The sequence below is a fragment of the Aphis gossypii genome, chromosome 3 (assembly GCF_020184175.1).
Source record: "Aphis gossypii isolate Hap1 chromosome 3, ASM2018417v2, whole genome shotgun sequence".
NCBI classification, from domain to species: Eukaryota; Metazoa; Arthropoda; class Insecta; order Hemiptera; family Aphididae; genus Aphis; species Aphis gossypii.
In genome coordinates, this window is record NC_065532.1 from 5,305,687 (window position 1) to 5,326,901 (window position 21,215).

Here is a 21,215-nt window from a genome sequence, read left to right on the forward strand (position 1 = left end):
TTAAAGAATTTTTGGTGTAAATTAATAATTATTCCACAATTGCGATGTGGTACTCGAATCGATATGACAATACCTTCGATAACACGTATACATATAATTACCTAAGTACCGTGCGTAGAAAATTAACTTTATAATTTGTCAAGATATTATCATACGCACCAACAAGTATTTTCGTTGCGTATGTACTACTCAGATTAACAAAGAAAATAATTAATTAAATTTTTTTAAATATCATTTCAGTTATAAATTTTTTCAAAACATATTTTAAGTATTAGGGTCTTAGAAATCTTTAACCTAAGCATTTTTCTCCTATACGTTTGTGTCTACTTCTTCCATAAAAGGTTGTTAATACGTTATATTATAATAATCATTAATACACGTTAAAAACATTATTTTTATAATACTTAAGTCTTAATCGATCCAAATATTCAATACTATTAAATTAGTACCTATAATACTTACCGTATTTTATTTGTGCTACGAAGAGTTCAACAAATATAAATACGGTATAATTTAATATAATTAACCAACTAATTCATATACAAAATCTTGATTAACCTTTAATTATTTTAACTTAAGACTCATATATAATTAGGGGGTTATTATTATTATTAGAATAATATTTTTGCAATTGTATTATTAAATTATCTATATTCATAATGTTATCTATGCCTTTCTACCTAATTATTATGTATTTATGTGTCATGTCACTCGAGTGTGTACTCTACAATTATTATACTATGGCTGTTCCATTCAACCATATAATATTATATATATCGAGTGCAGAAAATGTCCACTAATTTTTTTTTTTTCATTTACTTCAATTTAAAATGGTTAAAATAATTAAAAATAATACTTTGTAAGATAATAATGTATGAATCAATAATCTTCTGTATCGACAAATACATATATACGAATATTAAAAACACTGAATTTTCATTCTTATGTTTTTGAACTATTAATTATTTTATGACACACTAATACTCGTACTTGTATAATATCTATCACTGAATTAAAATTTGTTATTTTTATAATTGTTTGTGCCCATTACGCTGATTATCAAACGAATTTTAATTTAAGCATTCAGATACATTTGCATTTATTTTTTTTAAAAAGTGAGTAATTAGTTAATTCATTATACCTACGCTATGGAAAAAAAAACAAAAAGTTACAGCTAGATCAACCATAATTGATAATATAAAAGTTCTCTCTATAAACAATTAAAAAGTTCTGTGTATGTTCTTTTTCTATTAGATTAACACGATACATTAAAATGGTGTCCAACTCTTTAGGTACCTTTAAAATGGTTTAGTCCACATTTGGTATAGAAATCACGGTTTATGTAATATGTCATTAATCATTATAGACCGAAATTGATGAGCAATGTGACTATGAGACTACATACGCAACTTATAAATATACATAGGTATTCAAATGTATTTTTAGATATATTTAATAGTTAATACATTAATTGGGTACTAGCTATGATGTATTTTAAATTCATACAAAGACGAATACAGGCTCTTATCCTTGACGTGAAGTACCTCTATCCTCTATACATTATTATTTTTGGAGTATCAGGATATTATATGGTTTTATGACAGCTAAGACATTAGCAAATATACGAATAATATTTTGATATTTGTTTTATAACTCTTGAATACCTGATCATTTATAGACTACCTATTCAAACCATTATATTCACTATACATAATTACTAATTACCCACTACGTATTATATAGTTTATGTAGGTCACATTATGATATAATATAATTCTTCTCACTAAAGAACGGCGTCCAATATTTTCCATGTTCTATCGTCAATCGATGCATCTGTTTCCATCAAAAAAATTATAAAAATGTAAAAATGTCTGCATTTAAGTTTTTTGTTGAACAGTAGCCATATTAATAAGCTTGGTGGAAATCTCTAAATAAAACTAAAATAGTGTATTATTATAATTTATAAATTCAAAAAACCATTAAGAGATTAACTGCAGTCTCGCAGTTTTATTTTATTACTTATTTTATATGTATAGCTCATTTATTATTATAGTATAGGGATAAAATGTAAGTTTTTAGTTTTCAAATTATTAAGTATTTACAAAATAAATAATGACATTTTGTGTTGGCCTGTTTATATTATGTATAAAAAAAAATTTATGATTATGATGCACCATCAATAATTATTTTAGTTTTAGTCAATACCCAAAACAAATATGTATTAAATAAAACTACCCCTTTAATGCACCATCTTTAGATGAACTATATCGATATCTATATAGATCTATATAGATATATCGACTTTGGATTTTATCATACACATTTTTTATTTTATGATAATGTAAAGTATTGTAAAGATAGGAGATATGATTACAATAGTTCGATAAAAATAAATTTGTTTCTTCTCAGTTTCCATTCCAGCCACTTGATATCACTCTTGAGCAAAACAAAATAAGAAAAAAAATTAAATACAATTATCTAGGTATGTACATAATACAAGTATACAATATTATACAATATTACGGTGTAATGTGAACTTGGCTACGGTAGCCTTAGATTGAGTTACATCCACCAACAGAAACACTTTGTAATTATCTGTTTGTTATCTAATGAACACTCGGTCATCTCTGGATTTTTTCTCCACGTCTGCCGTGTCAAAATACTCATGATTCACGAATTATATTAACAGTTGAAATGTTCATACAGCATTTGACTTGATAAGCGATAACAACTAAAATATTCCCCAACTTCCATCTAAAACTATTTAAGTCCATAATCCACATTACTCATAATTGGAACTTAATTCTAATACTCTCTCTAGACTCTAGAACACAATGTCCTAACTCCTAACCAAACAAATCTTCTGACAACCCTACTTCTTATTGAACAATTAGTTTAATCCCTTTCACCTCTGTGCACTGCAAACAACTTTTATTAAAATGTACTTATCTACTTAATAAAAGTAGTAGTTATTATTTCATATTCCCAATTCGAATTTAACAACTTATAAAATGTATAGACACATAGACATTATTTTCATACTTCCTCAAAAATGATGAATTCAAATTTATTCACACTGTATTTATTGTAAGACTAAGAAAATTCTCCCCAATCTCTTTAAACAACAATTAATAAATTAGATATTTTTTTTGACAAACTTAACCAGTCTAAATGCATTCATAGAACACTAATATAATTGTTCAGCTGTAAGTTATGCACAAACGATTACATTTATGGAAACCTAAGTACCTGACCCAGTGGCATATGCAACAACTATACCTTTAGCGATGTCGTGACTTTGCATAAAATCGATCAAACAATATGCCCCACGGTAGAACACACGCACTCAATATCGATATATAGATACCACGTCTTTATACTCTAGAGTATATACATTTAGGCATTTAAACAGCTCGTAAAATGTCTATATGCAATTATCATGAATAGATCGACGAAGGGGTACTTGCAATAAACAAATTACTGTCGATCGATAAGGTGACTGTATAAAAATAACGATGATAATAACGAACGGAAAACCAAAGATTACCTTAACCTTATTGTTTCTTCCTCTTCCCTCACCCTCGTAAAGAAATAACAAACGAAATATATATATATAGCTACGCTACAATGTAATGGTAAAACGTAACACTATGGTATAAAAATACTGTTATTGTATACATAGGTACCTGCTACCTACTAATCAGTAAGTACAAACACGTAAACTATTATGTTCGTGTTATTGTCGTGTGTCGTGTGTTGTGTAGAATAATTACTACAATTAATAATAATTTTGTGACGCACAATCGAAACAGCTGAACAGTGCTAAAGGTAAAGTAAATAATAATAATTACAAACTACTCAAGTATTATATAATTAAAAATGTTATGCCTGACCAGCGCAGCGCGCCTAATATAAATAAAAGCATAATATGTGTGGTTAAGATCTATTTGTTCTAAATTCACGTTAAAATTTACAACTATTCACTATACGCTATAACTTATTTTTTAAGAAAAGTTTGGCGACGACTAAGGTTGCCGATGGCGTGGGTACATAATAAGTGTCAAGTTGTTTCACATTCTTCGCAGATAATGTAATAAAAATAAACCTATAGGCTATAATCAATGCAAAGGTTCCAAAACCAATCTCTACTTTGTTCCGAAATGACGATATGTATTTTTATTTTTACACTGTTTATATTGGTTATGTGTATTATAAAAAAGTGTCATGGGACAAAAACGCACACTCTTATTGAATCCAACAAATTACACTACTGAATTTAAATCGCTACGATCTCAACGCTTCCGACGTCGCTTGCAAAACGGCTTTCAACTATTTCTTCGTATCTGATTTTTGTTCATACGTCCGCTAACCGTCTAAAAAGGAAAAAATGTATAGTAAAACCACGTCACAAAGCGTATAAAGAAGCGGGTAGGAGGGAGTGGAAGACGTTATACAGAGTGAACTCGCACACCCCGATTTTATTCTTTAATCGTGCATTTAATTTAAATTCTCATTTTTGGAATTTCCAAGTACTGCTTTATTAAAAGACTATATATTTTCAAATACTTGCATTTTTTTATAGCATTTAAGGAGTGATAAAAAATTATTTTTTTCTAACAAAAACTCAATTAAATTTACTACAAAGCGTCGACAAAAAAAAAAAAAAATCATCTGACTATCAATTTGCAACTTGAAAGGATCGCATTAAAATAATAATAATAAACTCTCGTAAAGCCGTGTCGCCACAACGGGATAATTGTTGCATACCATTGAAAACATCTTTGTAAATTTTGAAATATGCTGTTAATACGCATACTTGGCGTGAAACTAGAATGATGAAGCTCGGTGAATCTAATGGTATAATACACGTATTTTATTTTCGACAATCGATGTTTGGTATTCATTATTATATAATATACGACGAAATCGCGGTAGAAATCGAAAATAACTGAACCGAGTATAAGTCACGGCTGGACTTTAAGAATTTTCCAGGATATAATATATATATATATAAGCACCTGGTGAATCGTCCTGTATAATATGTGTATACAGTATCATAACGTGGCCGGTAAAAGCGGCGGCGGTGAATAGGAAACGCGCGCGAGTGGCAAGAATGAAGAGGGATCGGGCGGCGGCGGCAATAATGCGTCGTTGGTAAATAAGCGCGAGGGCCGCCCGCCGACGACTACGGCGTAATTGGGTCAACGACAACGGCCGCCGGCGCTCAGCGTTTGTTGTTGTTGTCTGCGGCGGCAAGCGCGTCGACCCCCGGGCTTTTTGCAACGGTTTGGCCGCCACCGCCGATTCAGTGTTGCCGACCGTCGTCGTGCGCACGTGCTCCTCTCTCGCCGTTCCGGCGGCGCACGTGCCGTTTATTTCGGCCTCCGCCGCCGCCACCGCAGATGTACATATTATAATATTATTATTAATACAAAGATATCGTTTTGTGTGCACAGCGTCGACAATAATAAGGAGATGTGGGTGAAGTGGAACAGCTGCTTGCGGGGCCTCGTGCTCGGAACAGCTTTTTAAGAATAATATTCGTACCTGTGAGGACGGTGCTCGTTAAACCACGAAAAAATTACAGAATTAAGGACTCGGACGGTTTATAGTTCCGATTTCTCAACCGTCCGGATGATCCTGAGGGCTTCCCATTCATTATAATAATTGCTCGGGTCTCACAAATCACAGCAACCGCACTGATCGTGTATCGGGGGGGATTGGCAAATAACTTTTTTTGATTAAGACCTGATGACTGATGAGAATAGATTTATACAATACACTTTGAAAGCGTTCGAAATCAACCGTTTGGCTGTTTGGTATACAGAGTGATTCACCGAGTCGATCACTCACACTTTTCCCACTCTTTCAGGAGTGTCGTCCTTAGGCTATACAAACCTCTGTTCTTTTTTCCGAATCAGAACTTCCTCGTTTAATGTAAATTATACTAAATTTTCTTTACTTTTCTAACCTTTTGATGTATTATATATAATCATATAATCCGTACAGTCAAACAAAGTCAAATAACTCAAAAACTACTCGCGTTTGAATTTTGACTTTGGTACGTCGACAAAAATGTCAAGAATTCGAATGTATAGTCGAGTGTATGATTGAAAATTCCATAAATCAGAATACGAATAACTGCGTTATCGAAGAAGAAAAAGTCTGAATCAGCCTGTGTGATGCGTGCCCAAATCGTTGTGTCATATATACGTACCCCGTGGCGTGCACGGTGTATGATGCGCACGGTGGCTGTGGTTAGCGGCGGGTGGCGGTGTCAGACGGTCGAACGTGTCGGTCGTCACGTAGACCGCTCCGTATTATCGGCTGAAATAGCGCAAACTTGATACGCACGGATGCGGCGACGGTGTACATATATCCCGCGGGAGATGGCGGAACGCGGTCGTTATAGTTGTTGTATTATAATATTATAATTCGTATAAAATACTCCTATAATACTGTTGCTCCGATGATATTACATTTATAATCAACCTCCGGGCAACTCGTCCCACCGTCCGCACCGGTCACATGTCCCGAACGTCGGTTGTTTACTCCACGCGAGCTTAAATTAACGTGAAACGTTATATAATACCGTATGGTCATACGGATGGCGAGGCTGATTTACAGTAAATCCCATTACAGCGTGCTACCTTATATATATACGGTAGAGTCCATTTCACGGACTATAATAATATTGTTTCATGACCTTTTGGGACCCGCGAGGCGAGAGAGTACATGTGACTTTTACCCGGAAAATCTCGGTCTAAGTAATGGTTTTGTTTGAAAATATATATATTATATTATAGATTATTAATTTTAAACGTTATCCCGTGATCGGTCGTCACGTTATCGCCACGTGAACAAATATACCGTACGCCCTACCTATTCTTGACATTTTTCATTGTAGTTTAATTAACCGTGTAAATTTGAATAGTAATTTTATATTTTCGAGAAGTTTTACTCCACTCTCTAGACACAGTGATATTTAACTTAAGTGGTGTGAAATTTTTCATGTGTGTCGTCATTTTGTTTTATTTTATATTGTGTTAATAATATGACCATTTACATTAACTCGGATGTTTTAATGCTTTATTTATTGAAATTGAAATTGTTCGGATAAACGTGTTACCTCGCAATACGTGTGTAATAAAAAAATATATATAATATGTTTTTCAATGTGTATGTCTCGAAAATCTATAAAATAAAATACCAAGTGTTCCGTGACTTAAAAAAGTTTGGGAATCTCTGAGTCAAAATACCATTTATGGACCAAATGAGTTAGCCAATAATATATTATACGTATAGATCCACGGCCGAGAGAGCACGTAAACATGCTTTTTTTTGTTTCGCAAGCGACACACGATTTAAATCGGAATCATGAAACAACGATAACCACTTACCGAGGTGGAGTAAAAACATAACACGCACCGAAATCGACGGCTATTATATATTATACTAACAGTTCATGTCCGCGCCCTTAACCCAATAAATCGCAATATAACAACGACACATATCATCATAGAAATATAAACTATGTAAACGCATAATAGTAGTCTGTACGTACATATAACTGAGACTGAGATACAAATAAACGCGTAGTAGATCACTGCGCGTGTGAACGATGAACGCTAGGTAAACATTCGTCCGTTCCGGCTGAAGTGGTGGTGAGACGGAAAATGAAAACAACGAATTAAAAATTATATTACGCGATGGCATTCCGTACCATCAGTATTATTGTATTATAATTATTTGTGTGTTGACGGAGAAACTGGAAAACCGAACCGACGCGTGTGGGTGTCATTGTAGTTATATTGCCGCATAATGATATACCTAATATTACAATATTTATTTGTTATATTGACATTTTTGTCTGCGGGTTTGTTCAACATTTCAACTATAATGTGTACCCATTGCTATTACTCGTTAATATCCGACGTCAGTACCTGACGCACATTCAATCGACACTGACATCAATTTATTTATTCATCATTAATTTCCCGAGAATGTGCTGTATTATGTATATATTAAACAATTTACGATCCCTGTTTGACGGCTGGCATGTGAACTAATTCACACATTGTTTTATATACACTCTGCTTTTGTCCGTCATCACCACCCAGGCCAGCTATAAAACCGTATTATACCGCCGTAGTCGAGATATTTTTATGAGCAGATTAAACTGTAAATGGTATTTTATCAAAATTATACAAACGTCTTAGCTACAATCCATAACCAAACACAATTGTGTAAATATTTTTTATACGATATACAGTTAAAAAGCAGAACGCGCAGTATATTTGAAATATCGTCGTGGAGGTGGCTTCTAAGTTTTATTGCGACTATAGGCGGAAACCCATTTGGTTTAAGGGTAAATCGATATGATATGATTGTTAGTCGGAATTCAGATAATATTCTTGGAATCTCATCTGAACTCATATTACTTAATAGTTGTAACCATTGGTGCTGTAAAAGAAAGAAACATGTTGTGATCTCTTGTCTATAAATAAAATAATTAAAAACAATATTTATTTCTGGGTTCTATGGTAAACTGCCAAATTAATTATTCACAGTTTATATTCTATACTCTAAAATGAGTAAAATGTTCTAAATAAGATTCGTTTTGCATTGATTGAGACCAGAGTTTTATTTAGTATTTTTATTTTCTAGTCAATAATTGTTTTTTCTATTAAAAAAAAACCGACGTTAACGTTAGTTATAAATTATAACAGGTACTACACTATATTAAATAATATTAACAAAAAATGTCTTTATGTGATTTTTTTAATGATTTTGTATGAGTTCTAATTATTTTTATGATATTTATTTTTCTAACTATGTAGTATTGTGTACAAATTATACGCGTAGTTGATCATTTCATTAGTTTTAATAATTTCATGACAGAATTATTATATTTATTTAGTATCTAGATATAGATATGGTGTATAGATGTATTTAAATCGATGACATTTAATGAATATTATGAGTTATGACTATTGCAATTTGCAATAATTATAACTAATCGTTATATAAATCCTAAATAATAATTGATATATCGTACAGTTTATTTATTACGAAATGTATTATTATAATAATAACCTTGAACTATTTTTTTTTTGTTTTATCCAACTCCACCACTTAAATTTATTTAAGAAATGCCTTAATCCATTAATTTCATAGAATATGGACATGGAGATACATGAAGTATTTTTAGTAAACCATTTACCTACCTATTTATTTTTTATCATAGTTCTACTCAAATATTTAATTAATCGATAATATTTTTGTAGGTATTTATTCTAGTAATTTCAATGTATATTTACTATAGCGTATCTCTTGAATACTTAATAATGTATATTATACGTATTGTGTACATAATACATTATACACAGGGTATACTCGGTTATGGCACAATAAAATTATAATAACTTAAAACTTATCAAACAATAATCGCAAATAAAATTAATTTATATTAACAGAAAAATATAATAATGTTCATAAATTAATAAAATTAATTTTCAAAATAAACTTCCTACAATGGTCATAATTTTCAATATCAAATCTATTTTTCACGAATCTCGTTAAAATCATTATTATTTATACTTAATTGCATTTCAATACTGTGTATCTTATAACTGTAATCTATTTTAATTGCTCTGTTAATGTTATTATATTAATATGGGTATTATAGTTATATGTTATTAAACTTGTAAGATCATTATAATAATAATAATGAAACATTAAAATATATATAATATATTTATAATAATTAAGTATTGAAATTTTTTTGTCAATTATTGACATGAGTCATATTTGTATACTATAATATGTTTTTAAATAAAAAAAAAACTAATATTTAGTCAAATACATATCAACTATCCATTATACCAAGCTCTACGTGCATTTACATAATATACATTTACATTTAAAGATAGGGGTGTTCATTTTTAGAATGACATATATTTATCCAGTAATCGTGTGCAAATAATATATTAAATTTAATTCAATAGCATATACAGGTGCAATAAAAATGATTGTTCGAGTATAAAAAAAAACTATTGTTCGACTATTGCACTTAAACATACAATTACATTAAAAATGTCTATAATTCATGACCGTGCGTATCTATCTGTATATGATGTGTGTAGGTTTATTTGATTGGCAAATTCACGCTCCGTATTGGCAAAGTGTCTCCAAGGAAACGGATAATTGTATACTTATTGTCATAAGAAATTTGCAGCACATAGAACTATAATGGCTTTATATATATATTATATTATATTTTATTATATAATTTATATGTTGACGTTAATGGGTCACGTGTGAAAGTCGAATATTTTTATTTTTTTTTTCTTTACTCCTCATTATATTTTATATTTTACACAACCTGTGGCCATTTACACGGTATCGAATTGCCGTTATTGTTACTATTATTATATACAGAACCACTGACATGTATCATTACAAACTTCAAAAGTCTTTATAATGCGTCGAGTATCGATAGGTATCAGTTTCTCAATAGAAAATAGTGCATATTACAGTATATGATTTACTTAGACAAATTGTAAAATCATAAAATAAATACATACACACACGCATAGACGTATTAACGAATATTAAATAAGTAGGAGTGATATTAAAATTCTTTTAAATTTCAAGCAAACACTTGGCCAAGATTTTCCACCCTTTGTCTCAGTGATTTGTATAAAATTATTTAACTATATAAAAAAAATGTATAGAACTTTTAATGTAAAAATAAAATAAATATATAACAATTAACCCTTTATAACATTTATTATGGGATAAACAAATATATAATAAATTTTAATTTAATGAAAATTATATGTCAAATGTTGCGAAATGGATTAAAATGCCCGGTGGGAAAGTCTGAAACCGTCCCCGTTCATAAATACAACTCAGTGACACGAATACAGGTATAAATTATAAAAATATATGTAAAATATACACACGATCCTAACAAGATATTTACAAACGTTATAAACTTAGTGATCTACAGTGCAACGACTAAAATAATATACTTATGATGATAATTATGATAATCGCGCATTTACATAAACTCATAGTCTATAGATAAAGATAATGAGTTGCGTGAAACAAAACAGCCACTTGTATAGAATATATAGATACCTAAGTACAATGTACTCGGTACATATTAAGTTGTATAATGCGAGTTTGGCGCGTAGCCAGTATTTTTTTTTAGAAGGGATGTTTTAATTTTATACTTCAATATATTATACACGAGGGGGACATTACACGCTCTCTATTGTAGTCCTCAATCTTTTTATCAATAATATCAAGTATAAAACAGAAAAACAATTAATATGACAACATATTTTGTAGAAATCTGAATCATATAATATAGTCATGTGATTCAATATTCATATTTTTACGTAATTACGGCCTAAATGAGGGTCTAAAGATGTTTCAACACCCAAAACACCCTCTCCACACGATTGACGCGACTTGTAATACGTTTTTTGTCAACTATACACACATTGTATGCCTACACAATTTGCAGGACGCACACACGTCGAGTGTGGTACAATAATAACATGATATTACATAGTACATAATAATATAATATCGTACGATGTTTGTTGAATTCCGACGGCGCGGGACGTCCGCACCCCGCGGGTCGGGTTTGTATGTTGTACGGGGTGGCCGACTCGTCCTACGATACCCCTCGTCTGCCCCGAAAGCTCGCGTATTATATAAAACGGTCGTCGGTGGGTTGGCAATACTGTACGCCACGTTCGAATTGTCGTGTATCCCCGTCCGTGTTCGCGTACACCACCTACCCCTTCAGCATTAACACAGTAACGCACCCGTCATCCGAACGTCTGCCGTCGCCGTCGCTACTACTACCTCCGTCGCCGCCGCCGTCATCGGGAAAAAAAATATCAAAACAAAACGACCGGAAAACCCAACGATCGTGCCGAGCCATTTCGCCGTGGGCACCGTTTGCGTAAAATACGTAAACACGGATTTTTACCGACTTGGCAATCGCTCGCGCAATACTAACGTTGACTTAACATGAGCGACTCACAAGTAAGTGATAGTCATTATAGCATATGATAATAATAATAATAATATTAGTGGTGGGATGCGTACGATCATACCCGTAGGACGATCGTTGTCGTCGATTGTCATTACTATGATTGTTGTCATTGTTGTTGTTTTTGTTATTATTTTAATGACATTATTATGACACCCGCGCCGTTTTTCTGCAGGTGTTTGCACCGCGCAGCATATGGACGAGTATTATACAGCGTCCTCCTCTATTCAAACCACCCCCCTACCTAGACAAAGTGCCTTTTGTCTCAGCATTTTCACATTATTATTTCGTATTAACAATATTAGAACGTTCTTGTGCACCCCTTGAAATGTATGTTTGTACAGTACAGCTGTTTTCTTTTACTCAATATAGATATATAATATTCGTCGAGTGAAGATAAAGGTGCACTTATTATAGTGAGTTATCATAAAAACGGTCACCCAAAATTATTTATATTTATCATAAATAATTATTATTACGACGATCGTGCGAACGGTATGACGAATACAATCGACGAGATAATATATATTATATATTTCTGGGTGATATGCTACGACAACGGTTTCTTTTTTACGATAATAAAAGTTAATGAAAGAAAAAATAATAATAAAGTAGTTGAACGTGTTGATGAATGGTATTACTCTCGGGATGATATGATGAGTGTGCGGAAAGGATCGGCATAGTACGTAGTGTAGGCGTTTCTAAAGGGAGGCGGTAGTGTTTGAGCGGGCGGTCCCCGGGGGTCGTTATTGCTAAGGCGCACATTCAGGGTATTGATTATTTGTCCAGAAGAATGCGATGGCGGGAAACGCGCACACGTATATAATATATGTGTGTGTGTGTGTGTGTGTGTGTACGTTTATAAATATTTTCCGTCTTCCAGATGGTACACGTAATATTATGTTATATTATATGTATATTATGTTGTACATGCAATAATAATTATTATTCTATATACCTAACACGTTTCAATTGTTGAACGAATGGTATACTATTGTAGCATTGCGTGGAGTTGAATCAATAATTATAAAAATATTATAAATTAACCACGTAGACATATGTAATTAGTTATTATATTCGACATTGTTACGAGATTCTGCTCAGTTACAAAGACGAGACTATGTGGGACGGCGTAAAATATAGGCAATTTAGGGGCATTGGTGTTTACAATACACACTTAACGTATACACGCGCGTACATGCCATTGTTATAAACTATTATATAATATTTTATTTTACAATAACGGCATACTTTTTTAATATTTCATAATATTGTAAATTATTATATTATAGTTTTTTGATACACTAAGCGAGGTAAAAATTATAGTATTCAACAATTTTTATAAATATTCAAATTTTATAATCTATCATAATAATTATTATATTAATATTGTCATTTTTAACATCTCAACCCTGACTTTATATTTAAACTTTAAACTCTGCCTATTTGCTATATCACTCTTATCACTATTTAGTGATACATTGAATATCAGAATGTATTAATAAGATTGGCTGTAAGAATCCCAAAAAACAAATTATAATATTTACTACAATTACTGTACATTGTATTTTTTTATTCAACTTTATAATTTCACATCATATAAATTTTAATTTAAAATATGTCCTTTTGTGTTTATAATATTTATAACAATAATTTTTAGTTATTTTTAATAATAGTAAATTTTATTTTAATTTATTTTTAAAATGCGCACAAGTTTTCATTGAATATTATATTATACATTTTGAGTGAAGTGATAAAAATTTTTACCTTTAAAGTAATCATTATGTTTGTTTAGTCAAGTGTTATCAAATAATATTAATTTTCTAGAAGTTCTCAAAAAAAAAAACTGCATTACCTACCATACAGATATAACCATAAATTATATTCATTTTTTTTTTTCATTGTACTTCAAAAGTAATTATTAAATAAGATACTAAACATTTTAATAAGTTTTTCATATATATATTTATTAATTTTTATACGAAATAAAATGTGATAAAATCATAGCAATTTTTATTACCCGTCAAGAATTAATTTTCAAATAAAAAGTATATCGTATGCCATGCTAATACTGTGTTTCAAAAATTAGAATAGTTTATACCTTCAGTTTATTTTCTAAAATATTTTATAGTTTGAATGAAATGTTTTTTGCATATTATCACAATCATTGATACAAATTATTATATTTCAATGTTTTGGTAACATTTTTTTTTTACTTTAGTAGATATGAATATTAACATTTGGTATTTAAAAATGATCCATTCTATATATATTTTTTACTACTACAAATGCTATTTAAAATAATTATGCAGGATGTGCGTTGTATCACTATTGTATATCTTCTCAAATTTTTATTACATATGCCAGCATACTACTATTTACCATTTACCTAACTTTAAGTACATTAAAACATATATAACTATCAAATATTTAATATATACCTTATAAAACTATAATATTTTGGTTTTATATATATTTACTTTTAGTTGATTTTATTATATTTTTTTAGAGTACAATAAGTGCTCTAAAATCGTATAATATATTGATTGAATATTAAAAGTTTTTGGAATCTTTTTTCATTTTTTTTTTCAAATTCCCCATGATCAATTTTCAATAAATCGAAATGACCTTCCATCAAAAAGCTATTAAATTTGAATCCAAACCATATTTGAAATTATATTTATATGGTTAAATAATTTTAATATTTTTGTGGTTCCTATACAATTTCAAAAAATTGTAATTTTTAATTTGAAAAAATATTAAAATCATAGTTTATTATGATATAATCTTTATATACATATAAATATCATATATATATATATCTGTGAAAATGGAAAACTTTGTCATGCATGTTCTAAAATTGTTCATCCAATTATCTCGATTTTTTTAATAAAAAATAAAAATATCATCACGGAGCAGATTTAAACATACACCTACATAAGCTAATAAAAAATCAAGTTATTATTTTTTTTTAATAATTGGTAAATACGCACATAAAGATATTTTTTTCATACGTAATTATTATTTATTATTATAAATTAGTATTTAGTGAATAGTTACTGTAGTATAATAACAATACAAAACTTTTTCGTTATTTATAAGATTATAAAATATCAAATAAGTTTATTATAACGCTCCAATTATATTATAAAAGAAAAATTTCGACCACAATTATTGTTTAGCGTTTAAATTTAAAAAAAAATGTTATAAAAATTAAAAAGTATTCAACAAAGTAACTTTTAAAGTTTTTTTTAATATTAAGATGTGCTATTTTTTATTGCTTTGAAATGTTTAAGAATAATACAACACAGTATACTGCCTTGACAATAAAAGTAAAATGAGATAAATGTTTAAAAGCCAATCCAAATTTATTCAATAATAATTAAAACATAAAATTGAAGATACTATAAGTTTTGTAATCACACTATTTTATAATATTATATTCACATGCATATTGATATAGTCATATAGATCGATAAAAACCTTTTCTTATAAATAATATAACATGGTGTTTACTGTTTAGGTATAAAGTATATTGTCATGGTTAAAGGATCTCGTTAATGATATATTATTTTATATCGTTGCATTTGAGTAATTCAGTTATCAGTGTGTTGGTTTTCATGTCATGTCGCTATGATGTGTTATTTCTTACGCCGTGTAACTTATTTTGTTTTTTATAATATATTATTACGACTTATAACTTCTTCATAGAAAATTATGTTCAAATAATTAATTAATAAAATATACGATAAATGTGTGATTGCTGATACCAATTTTTTTGATCTAATAATATAACTATAATATTTATTTTTGTCGGTGTTAGGAAGAAGTAAATAGTAAATACATACCAGAGAATACTATATTAATTTAAATTTACAAATTTGTTAAAATTCTAGAAAAAAACATGATATTTTTTTCAAGGTTTTTGACTTTTGCTAAATTTTATTAGAATTAGATTAGTAAAAACAATTGTATAGTATGTTATATAGCATATTTCTTCTTACTTGTTTTTATTATCAATCTAAGTTACTTAAAATATACACAATACACCAAACAAAGTATAAATATATGATTCTACAGTTTTCATTAATTAAATAAATAGCATATATTGAATTGACGAAAATATCTAAGAAAATTAATATAGTTATAAATAATAATAATATTCTATACTGAATCTCTATATAAGTACAATAGGAATAACTAAATAGTTGTTTAATTTTTATAATCTTTATAATTAAGTAACTAATATTAATAACTTATATCATAAACTTATAACGACTTAAATTATAAATCACTAATCATTAATGTATAATTAGTTCAGTATATTCTAATTTCATACTGGCATTGATTAACTAAATAAGCATAAAGTAGGTTAGGCAGGTAAAATGTTACTTATGTCATATACAATGTATAATTCTGAATTCTAATCTACAATTGCGATGAAATGCCTTAAATAAATACTTAGATACTATATAAAATCTAAGTATGTTCGAGGTCTTTTAGAGGAACTTTCACTATAATAAAATATTTAATATAATAATATTTACTTATAAGTATTCGAGAAAATGGCATGTACCTATTAATGTAAATACTATGTAGAGTTTTTTTTTTATCATTTTTGTAATCAAGTATATTAATAACTGATAAATAACGGCACTTTCGTTAAAGTATCAACCTATTTTATTTTATTCTAGACATAAAATGTTCATGATTTTCAAACAAAAAGAATACTTTTAAAATTAAATTAATATTTTTTAGTGACTGTAATGTTTAATATTAATAAATATGATATAGGTAGTACGATTAATATTCCTTTATAAACATTTTATTTTATTTTCATAAAATATTTTTTTGATACTGCAAAATATTCATATTAATTAACATATTGTTTTATCTCTTTCAGAAATTCCTCGTCAAGACAGAGAGAAGTGGCAATGTCTACGTTCACGTCCAGGTAATGATCAATAATTTTAATATAATAATAATTTTTATTTTATATTTTTACTTAAACAGCCATCTATCATAAAATAGTAGGCAATTTTTTTTAATTAAGCTAATTGATCTTTTTTAAAACTAATAAGTGAAAATAACATAATTTATAAAACACTTAATCATATTATTTTTTTATAATATGCTTAGTGATTATACATTTATATTAAATTAGTTTTAATAATTGACTGATATTCCTTACAAAAAAATATAACAGTTATGCTAATATAAAATAATAACTTAAATGCACTGATTAAAATTGTTTAAAAATAAGATAGAAAAAGTGTTTATATTAAACTTTTTTATAATTTTAAGGTTGAAGTATCTATTCATTGTTCTCGTATTTAATTTTTTTTATATGTATACTTAGTGCAAATAAAATATTTTATGATAACCCTCTTTACTATACTTTTTAAGTCACGCGATGTCGATCGCAATTCGTAATACATATTTGTTAAATTAAAGATAATAAGAATATAATATGTTATTATATTATTTAAATATATTTTAAAAACATTTTTTATTTAAATTATATATGTTATTGTAAAAAAAAATTTAAATAATTTAACACAATTAAATTTTATAAAAATAATTCACATAAATATTATATATTGAAGAAAAAAATAAGTATTAATATATTATTTAGTGTATACATTTTAATAAATAAGTTAAAAATATTGAGTTGAATGTTGATGGATAACATTAGCAAATAATAAATATTATTCGTATTGGTAACCTGTATTATTTTATTTCATTGTATAAGGAACTTTCTTCTTATTTTTAAAGTCAAAAGACTTTACTAAATTGTATTTATCAGTGGAATATTAAATTTACTAAACACTCTTTATCTCAAAGGTTGCTTTTAAATTGAAATGCGTGTGACCAAATGACATCTGTATATAAGATAAATGAAACATGTATATTTTTTTACATAGTAATTTATAAATTTATAATACATCCAACATAATATTTAAATTTGAAATGTTTATAGCTTAATATAAAATTCATTATTTATTTTAAATAAAATAGAAATATGTTTAACAAAAAATTAAAAGTAAATTTTTTTAATAAATATTGAATAGCTTTTATTGTGATAAAAGAAATGGAGGTATATTAAATAAATAATTATTCTTTTCAATTGAGGTGCTTATATTCATGTTAAAAAAATTTATGAACTATTCAAAAATAATGATATCTTAATTAAACCAAGCACTATTTAAAATGCTGGAATATACTAAGAATTGTTCAAATTTGATTTTATAAAAAAAAAAAACTTCACCATTATTTTTAATTTGAAGTATTATTAATTATAGTATTAATTTTATTTAGGGAGATCTTACCCAGCAGGACAAGAGAGCAATATTTCTCACTGTTCATGACCTGGGATGCAATCGTAAGTTTAATCAAACTTCATAAAAATTATTTGACTTACTAATGCTCTGGAAATCAAATTACATTTTGGATAAATATTTAAACTATTAGTTTATATTTAATTTAAATGTTTAGATATCAATTCATTAAACAAAATAGTTATAATTGTCTTGTCGTATAATTTATAATTAATATTCTAATATAGACATATCCTTTGAGAACTTCGTCAACCAGCCATGTATGAGTGAAATTAAAGACCGATCAATATTTATTCATATTGACGTGCCTGGCCATGAGGATAACGCTGATACTCTACCCGACTCGTAAGTATTATAATACAAATCGTTGTCCCGTGTCAATTCATAAGTTGTATTTTGTATAGTATTTAAGATTTGTAAATAGGAATATTTTTATGCCTAACTTTTATTCTTACTTTTGTTTAATATAAAGTTTTCAGTTTCCGTCATTGCAAGTGCTAGGAGAAGATTTAGTGGCTGTTTTGGATACTTTGCACATTCGTTATGTTATTGGATTAGGAGAAGGAGCCGGTGCCAATGTAGTAGCTAGGTTTGGTTTGGCACATCCTTCACGAGTTTTGGGGTTGATACTCATAAATTGTACTGGATCGGCTACATCAGTGAAGGAAAATTTCAAATCAAAAGTGAGTGTGTACTACTGATAAGTATAATATACTGTAGACTGTAGTTGAATCTCAACTATATCAATGGTCCTTAAATATAATTTATTTAATATTTATAATTTATATACATATTATAAATACTATTTATGGTAACATTCTAGTTCGTAAACTGGAAAGGAAAATCGACTGTGAGTCAATCAGCGATGGATTATTTAATTTTCCACAAATTTGGACATGTAAGTTAATAATAAACCTATATCATAACCGTTCAATTCTTAACAGAGTTTTTGCTATACTTATAGCAACTTATGAATGAAACAAACCCGGACAAAGAGTTGGTCATTAATGAGTTTGTAAAACGTCTTCAAGGCACTATAAACTCAAAAAATCTCAAACAATACGTAAACGCATTTCTTAAGTACGTATGATAAATTGTATGCAATTTTTTATTGTATCAACGAAAATCGAAAATAATAATTTAATCATGATGTTTTAAAAAATATTATAGCCGAAAGGATCTTATGCTTAAAGATTACAAACAAGACATATTATTGGTAACTGGAGTTTTGGGCTCTTACGCTAATGTTGTCGAAAAGTTACATCGCGATTTGAACAAACACAAGGCTACATTATTGAAAATTGAAAGGGCTGGAGATGTTTTAGCAGAAGCAGTAAGATAACTCTAAATTTAATTAATAATACTAACATATGATAATAATATGTCAATCCACCCTATTATAAAGTTAGCAAATTTACTATATTGTACGATTGTAGGAGTGTATGACAGAGATAAACAAATAATAATACACGCGCATATGCCGTCCTCTTAATAACTATACAACTCCATATATTATACTTTTCTAAGATTTTACCGTAGAAAAAAATGTTCAACAACCAACATGTTTCTAAGTTTATGAAATAGTTAATTAACCTAATCCATATAAAAATGTACATAACTAGTTGCATAATTCATACCATAATAATAATATAGCAGTATCATTATGATCATCGCATCCGTTTGCTGACCAACTATTTAATGTCATAATGATCAATTTTTTTCCCGTAGCCAGCAAAAATGGCACAAAGCATCCTGTTATTCTGCAAGGGACAAGGCCTACTTACATCAGTCACGTTGCCAGGTATCGAGAGACAGCGCACATTCTCAGGCAGTTCATCGGATGGCGAGCGTCCGAGGCGCAGTTTGTCAAGGGGTATGAGTATGGAAGACTACGATCGACCAAACATTCGACGACTATCCATATCCGTTAACGAAAACCTACCGTCTCCCAAATAAAGACTAAACGAATGAACTACCCGCGCATAAACGATTGGCTAAATTGATCTACGCTGTTTGAAAACATACATTAAAAAAAAAAAAATCTAGTCATTAACTTCTATTATTACTTCTATTTATACGTGTAATACATTAATCTTGCATGAATTGTCGTTAGTTCCTCTAGTCGCCCAAAAGAACCAAATATCCTTGTATTATATAATATATATACATGTATGTATACACATATAATATTATACTATATCTTGCCCCTCGATTCCGCCCACATATCAGTATTACAAAATTACACTTTAAAAAAAAGGCTCTTAATTGTTCTTACTTTATGGAACGCGTTCCTACATTGACAATATAAGCGAGGGCCAAGAATAATATGTTTTGTTCGTTCTTATCATATATTTTTATTTTCATCGAAATAGTGAGGTCGGACTGGAGATGGCATTGATACATTTTGTCGACGGCTATATATATAGTGAAACCGTTGACAATTTATTTTTTGTTTTCGTTTTTTTTTTTTTTTTTAAGAAAATGATTGTGATTTCACTTCATTTCATGCCAAAGTATTTATTAATTTTTTTTCAATTGTTGACGAAATTTGTTTGTGCGAAACACATTTCACAAATCATTCAAATGTTTATTTTAGTCACGGGTGAGAAGCCATTTTTTTCACATTTTTTTTTTACGTTAAGTACATGATTTTGTTGAAACGAAATAATATAGTGGGGAACATGTTATTCAAGAGACTGAAATTCAGTTTTTGCTTGATTAATTTGATTTAATCTAGAACACTTTATACATAGAAGCTTTTTAAACGACGACAACGCTCAGTGGCTAAGCACTAATTAAGTGCA

General features: G+C 28.8%; 1 protein-coding gene across 2 annotated transcripts in view; it reads left to right on the plus strand.

Moving 5' to 3' along the window:
* The window catches only part of LOC114119983 (uncharacterized protein ZK1073.1), a 30,387-nt gene extending 9,503 nt beyond the window's left edge, over positions 1–20,884 (plus strand). Inside the window, exons 1-9 of one of the 2 annotated variants that reach the window (XM_027981739.2) lie at positions 11,821–12,066; positions 16,977–17,027; positions 18,392–18,455; positions 18,639–18,756; positions 18,884–19,094; positions 19,235–19,309; positions 19,376–19,491; positions 19,582–19,744; positions 20,140–20,884. In XM_027981739.2, coding sequence (XP_027837540.2) covers positions 12,052–12,066; positions 16,977–17,027; positions 18,392–18,455; positions 18,639–18,756; positions 18,884–19,094; positions 19,235–19,309; positions 19,376–19,491; positions 19,582–19,744; positions 20,140–20,367 — 1,041 coding nt within the window. In that variant the 5' untranslated portion in view covers positions 11,821–12,051 and the 3' untranslated portion in view covers positions 20,368–20,884. Of the gene's footprint in view, positions 1–11,820; positions 12,067–16,976; positions 17,028–18,391; positions 18,456–18,638; positions 18,757–18,883; positions 19,095–19,234; positions 19,310–19,375; positions 19,492–19,581; positions 19,745–20,139 lie in introns of those variants that run through there. The other variant, XM_027981738.2, reaches the window with a different exon arrangement.
* Positions 20,885–21,215: the final 331 nt, after the last annotated feature.